Consider the following 6,942-nt stretch of genomic DNA (forward strand, 5'->3'; position numbering starts at 1 on the left):
TCTTAAATAGGATTTAATTACATCAAACTACCAGAAATGCTGCGAAATGCTGCCAATAGCAGGCGGTATGTTGATCTTACACGGCTTTAACATACATTAACATTGTACTATGTTAATATTTATTGCACTTCTAGTGTGACTGTATTATACTGTCAGTCTTATTTGGTCTTTGATCAAGTGTACGTATCAGTGTTTGTTGTGTTACCTGTCATACTCAGCTGAAGGGAGAGAGCAAAATCTCCTGGTGTGAGGGGACAGCTCACAACAGGGAGGCGCTCTGCAAGGCCCTGTTACATGTCATACATCGTGTGTGTCAGCATGCTCATGGACCCGAACATACAACTGGTGTGTTTCCGACAGTGTTGCAGTTGCTTTTCTTTTCACAAAATATGAAAGGTGGACTTAACAGTTTGATTGTTACTTAGAGAGATATAAGAACATGCAACACAGTGCATCCACGCACACACACACACACACGCACACACACACGCACGGACTGACAGGTAACCGGTAAAATGACTAGTCTATGTGTTTTTGTTTTAACTCTGAGGTTAACTAAGGAATCCTTCATCAATGCCACATTGGTCTTGGATCTGTCAGCTTCACTCTCAAATTTCAACTAGAATACTAAGCAACCCCTTAAGTCATGCATTAACATGTATCCCGAGCCTTGAGGTTTTATCTGGGTAGAGCAGAAGGGTAAATGTGCTATGAAGATGAACTATGGCTCTATCCCCACGCCTCATAAGGCGGAAAGTTGCATTTAGCCAATAACACCTTCCCTTTTCTGCAACCACAAACTGGCTTTCAATAATTGCCATAACACAATCCAACGTGATCAAGGAGTGTATCTTTAATGTGTCAAACCTGTACTTCTTAAGGTCTTAAATTAATGTAAACCAAATACTTTTCTCCTCCTTTTTTTCTGTGATTCCTTCTTTATGTCTCCCTCTTGCAACTGCCTGTCATAGTAGCTGTGTGTACATCCAAATGTGAAAGGCATTACATTGAAAAACTAAAATTAGATTTAGGAGTGTTTCCATCAGCTATGTTGTAGCGAATAAAATTATTTACTACACAACCTACACCGATTACCCATCCAGTACAAGTGCATGTAAAAATATAGATTTATATATTATAATTACTATGTTTTAACGGCTGTAGGGCTGTGCATTGATGCCTGGATGGATGTGCTATGATTGCTAGCATTGTTGTATGGTCTGACTCAGGATAATCCTTTGTAAAACATGAACAAATGCAAACAGAGATTACAGAGATTGAATGCCATAAAACAGTCTTTTATTTTCTGATTTGACAGTGAGTCGTAATGGATTAAAAAAACATAAGTAAACTTCGTTTATTTAGATATTTTCAGGGCTTAATTACATAGTATCTTATCAGTGCATATTGGAACAACTCTACTACTTCCTAACTCTAATTCCACCCGAAGGGAAGACATTCCCTGGGCTCAGGGATGCTTTCCAGCTTAAATATAGTTAATTATCTAAATCCCTAACCTCAACTCGTCTTCTGTGTCTCCTTGCAGATAAAACCAAGAAGGGAGAAAAGAGGAAGCAGAATGGAGTGAAGGAGAAAGGGAAGGAAAGGAGAAAAAGTAGTCCTGAGAAGAAAAAGGAGAGATTGAAGCCAGAGAACGCCTCCCTGCTAAAAGAGCTAGGTACTGTGTGTGCGTGTGTGTGTGTGTATGTGTGCGCGCAAATAGATTTTTTTTTAAATCTATTCATGATGGCAAAATGCAGTAACTAAACAACCAAAGTTGTAAATCTCAGAATAATATACATTTCTACCTGATAAAGACTTTGTCTTAAATAATTTATTGCTGCATCAAGAGTGCTGCAACAGAAAGCTCTTTTATTCTGCTGTGCTCAGCACCCTTTTCATGCTGATTTATTATCTTTTTCTTTTGTTACAGACTTCATGCCTTCATTATCAGTGTTGTCATACATTTTCTGTGTGTCACTCAGTGTGGATCAAGTGTCAGGTGCGATGGTTAAATCTTTAATAGGATTTGACTGCAGCTCGGCCCAGCAGGTCTGAGCTGATGCATCAATCTTTTGGCTGTTGGCAGAGTAACATCACTCGCAGAGAAAAGTGAGGGAGAGAGAAGATGCAGCAAGACGGGATATTATAAAAAATGTAATCCCTGTATATCATAGAGACCTCCTCTCAGGTTAGAACTATAGTACTGTAGAACGTCCTGGTTTTCTACAAAGTCTTCAGTTGACTTTACCAGGGGCTTTATTATTAAAAGTATAATCATTCATTTCTAAATCGATTAATTGTTGCAAGTCAATTTCAAGATGTCACATTGGTCGCTAGGAACTTTCGGTGAGCATTTGTCTTTATTCTTTGCCACTAAATAGACTTTAATAAACAGTTATTAGACATTAAAAAAAAGTCATAGAAAAACCTAAAAAAAATAATAATCGCATGTATCAACAATATGATGCAGCAGTTGAGTGCTTTATGCCTAATGCTGGAGATTGTTAAGAATGTTTTGACAAAAGTCAAATTGTCAATGGGAGGGGGGGGGGGACAGTTATTTACTCATTTTCAGTAACATCCTGTAAAGCTTCTGCTCATCACAACCCCTGCTGTCTATCACAGTGGCTGAAAGACCGACGGACCCAGCAGGACGTTCCCACTGCAACTCGCTTGTCAACACAGTTACTATTTGGAATGTAATAAAAGCGAGATACTGCCCGATCGTGTACGATACGCCAGTGTAGTCTTGCCGTGGTGCTATCACTTGGTGAATTCAGACTTGTTAACCCCTTGCGTTGAATGTAAATCCAGTGTTTGCATTTTTTTCCAATTCAACTCACCTAGCTTAATCAGTGTCATTGTACAGCATCTCCTTGTGTTTTGACACCTTAAATTCAGACCTTTATATGGGTTAAAGGAGTGAAGATTTGTAATGAGGTTGAAAATGGCATAAAAATGATGGTAAAACTGAAAGAGGGAAGCTCTGTCGGTGTTAATCTTCGTCATTGATGAGCGACTGGGAGACTGTCACTGCCAATCCTCATCATAATTGAGACGAGGATGCATGTTTAATGGTTGCCTGCCCTGCTTGAAGGTGATCTATTCCTCACTACCAATCATTACAGCCATATATGACGCTTAGAAGACAGTTATTAAATGGAAATTGAGCACGCAGATTATATGCATGTAGATATTGGTTCCTAACATTGACAATTTACAGGCATTTAGCTGACACTCATATCCATGGCGACTTGAAGCAAACGAGGAGATAAAGGCTCAGCGTCTCGCTCGAGGACACAAGATTGTTGATGGACACACACTGGCTGCTTTGGGGATTGAATCTGTAGCTTTTAAGTTGTCAACACAAGACAAGCCACCTGCCTGACTATTGGGGTGAAAATTAACATTTCAATGCACAGACAACCTCATAAAAGTCAGAAAGATACTGCACTCTAAAAACAGTTTTTCCAACACTGAGCAGTGAGAGAGGTTTATTTTTTTTGATTTTCCACTAAGCAAAAGTAATCCAGGTTCATCTTAGCGAGGGTAGAAATGTGTTGACTGATGTGTTAAATTAGGGGTGCACATACCAAAGCCTCTCTATTCAGAAACATGGGAGTTCCGGATTTCACATTGAATATCTTTCCCTCTGTTCATGTCCATCTATTTGTATTTACCTCTCTACTGCATTCACTGAGGCAGACAGGCTTGCTTTCAAAGTTGGCACTCTCGGATGTTTCGGCAGCTCCACCAAAGTCATATTACCTGACATCCTCAAAACATCCTCAGTTTGTTTTTTCAGATGCAGCTGCTATATGGGACAGCAGCGCTGTGTCAGTTGGATGAGAGCTGGTGCTGTCGGTTGTGGCAGAACCAGAGCGTGCTGTCAGGATCAAGCACAGTGTTTCCTCTCTTTCAGGTTATATCTTTCAGGCTATCACTTTTATTTTTTGGACATATTCCCCTCCACAATTACATAACCATTTAAAGCCATTAAAAAAAAAGTAAAATAAAGGATCAAATAAAGGGTTGTGCGTTTAGGTGAAAACCACATGTTTAACAAATTCTAGAATGGATTTTTTATTAAACAGATATCAGATAACAGAGAAGTTAAATACTCTGGAGGATTATTGTCAAATTATTGATTAGTAAGTAGCCGTGTAATAAGCGGGATAATGTCGAGCGAGCCGGTCATTATTGCAAATGAAACCTTCCTGTGTCACCCTGTCAGGGTATACTTGTATACTTACAAAAACAGCAATTACACAAATAATACAAAATTGAAAACAGCCATGACAAACACATTTGAGGATGTCCTCCGATCCAGATGTTCCAAACGGATTTTGGTTAATCAACAGGATAGACTGATATATAAAAGAGTTCTTAAGCCTGTTGTATCTACACAAAGGGACTCTAAATCACCGTTAGAAGGCAAAAGTTGGTAGAGTCAGAGTCAGAAGAGATGCTGTTAGCAAGCCCAAGCATCATCTTCTTGGGGGTTGTTTAAAAGTAGTGTTCAACAGGTTGACCTATAATCTTAGTACAAACTTTGACACAAAGTTGATCATAGAATTTAGTTTTAAGTTTAGCTCATAGACTGTGTGTGTGTGTGTGTGTGTGTGTGTGTGTGTGTGTGTGTGTGTGTGTGTGTGTATATATATATATATGTGTGTATGCAGTTTAGTGCTCAAGAATGCTAGAGTAAAATGTTGTCAATCAAACTATCAAGTTTAAGATAAATAAAACTAAAGATAAAGAAAAACTCTACTTGATATATACATATATGTGTGGGTGAATTAAATGGAAAACAAAGTCCTCTGTATCTTCAGGCTTCCTCTAAAAACAAGCTCCTGCGCTGCGAATAGCTCCTATATGTAGGACATCAGGTGGGTGGATTTGTAGTCTTGCATAATCCTTGTTTATATGTAGCTTGATCTAATAAGTTATGAATATTCCTGCAGTGAAAAATATTTATAGTAATTTACTTCTTAATACGTCCTCAAAGGTAAATTGTCTTCTCACTCCCCCCTCCCCTTCTCCAAAGAGAGGTCAAGGCATCAGAGTCCTGCAGCAAAAACAAGATATAAAATACACTTTCGGTCTATTAATGATGAGGAATTGACACACGCAAAGAACAAATTTGTCACATTAAAAGCATAAAAAATTACATGAACGGGACATATTGGCATACCAACAGCAGCACTAAAGCAACATGTGAGGTTCCTTCCTGTGATCTCAGGAAACGAACATGACAGAGTGTTGCTCAAAGCTACAAAAAAACACCCAACAAAGACTTCACGCTGTCATCAAAGGATGAAACCCAGAGCTGCTCGGTTGATAAGGAAATGGGCTCTGACTCTGTGTGATAATAGCATTTTGGTAGGAATTATATACAGCTAAGCATAACCACACTTTATTGTTAACATGTGAACATAGAGTTGGACCTGTATATTGGCAGATTTTATTCTGCAGCTTCAGAAAACATAAAATGTGTCTAACCTTGCCTCAAAAGGCAATTCCACTTTTGAGCAACAAGGGTTTATTTTGTAATCTTTAAAGCAAAACTATGCACTTTTAGCTTAATTTATCTAAACTTAACAGCTTCTGAATCATTGGAATGGTTATATTACTTTTTTTGAGTGGAATGGTGGTCGTCTGGATTCTCCCTAATACCTGTGAGCAGAGAAAACTGCAAATCTTGTACAGGGCAGTTCATTGTTATTATCCACGGCACTGAATAGCTGCATGTGTTTTGAAATGCAATAGGTTATGATCAGTTATTTTTTTCACCTGATCAGGGTTGGCTAGATGTTTGGAAGTGATTCCAGCTTGTTTGCTAGTGCTGTGGTTTGCTCCTCTTTGCTGATGTTATTCTCACTTTACCTTGAAAGATTGTCACTGAACTCATGTTAAAACCATGTTTATATGTAATAAACACTAAAACCTTTCACTATTACATTTAATTTAGCCCAGTTTTAACCTAAACGTCTTGTGACCAGCTGATCACCAAGCAGTGTTTACTGTGTTGGGGTTTGTCCACACACTGTCTGACCACTCATGTTTTTTCAGTGTTGGTTCTGGTCAGTGAGTTCTTAGTAAAATAGTACATTGCCAGTAGGAATAATGGTTTGAAATTAGTCACTATAATGGGTTTAATGGAGCATTTTTGTGCATTTTGATGGTCTAAATTAGGTTTAGAGGGTATTCACCCTGGCATGAGTTGTAATGTTATCATCGTCAACAATTTTAGGGGGAATGAATATGGTCAACCTTGAGTAATTTCAGTATTTATAATAGCTAATATTTTATAGTCAGTCTTTAAACATCTGATCAGGTCCAACTCTAGTATAAAGTATATTAGGGTTATAGAATCCATCATGTCCATATGTGCATTTGTATCTTACAATGTAATCAAGATCAGATATGTTTTTGAGCTTTACGTACACACACCCACACACACACACACACACACAGAGTCTATCAGCAATCATGCAGGACTGTCTCTCATTTCCTTATTTAACCAGAGCTGAGCGTTGCAGAGCCAACAGAATTTTCCTGCTGAAGTGAATATGATCAATAAACAGAGAGATGATAACACAGGACAGGAGAGTTTGGCTCTCCTTACTTGCTTCCTTTTCTGATATTATCTCCCTCTCTTTTCTATTAATCGTTCCTGTCTCAGTGTGTCATCTGTGTGTTTGTTTTTGCATGCCGTATGTGTTCATATCTCACAGTCTCAGTGTTTGTGTGTCAGGCCATCTGTTCTCTGTCGGGTCTGGTCCTGACTCTCAGGGCTTAATTTTCCTCTTTGTGTTGTGGGATCAAGAAGACAGACACGTACCAGAACTCCTTCTCAGATGTACTGTCCCTTATCCCCGCTGTTTATTAGTGGGACCCATATGCCAGTGGTGATTTGGAAAAGGGAGATTGTTTTGA

At 38.7% G+C, this 6,942-nt stretch overlaps 1 protein-coding gene across 2 annotated transcripts in view; it reads left to right on the forward strand.

The window, feature by feature from the left end:
• Nucleotides 1-6,942, forward strand: part of jade2 (jade family PHD finger 2) — a 162,030-nt gene that overhangs the window by 143,186 nt on the left and 11,902 nt on the right. Inside the window, exon 12 of one of the 2 annotated variants that reach the window (XM_034890936.1) lies at nt 1,547-1,678. The exons of the other annotated variant lie outside the window; for it this stretch is intronic. Within the exon in view, the coding sequence (XP_034746827.1) occupies nt 1,547-1,678 (132 nt within the window). The remainder of the gene's footprint in view (nt 1-1,546; nt 1,679-6,942) is intronic. 2 annotated transcript variants of the gene reach the window in all.

The sequence above is a fragment of the Etheostoma cragini genome, chromosome 13 (genome assembly GCF_013103735.1).
Source record: "Etheostoma cragini isolate CJK2018 chromosome 13, CSU_Ecrag_1.0, whole genome shotgun sequence".
NCBI classification, from domain to species: domain Eukaryota; kingdom Metazoa; phylum Chordata; class Actinopteri; order Perciformes; family Percidae; genus Etheostoma; species Etheostoma cragini.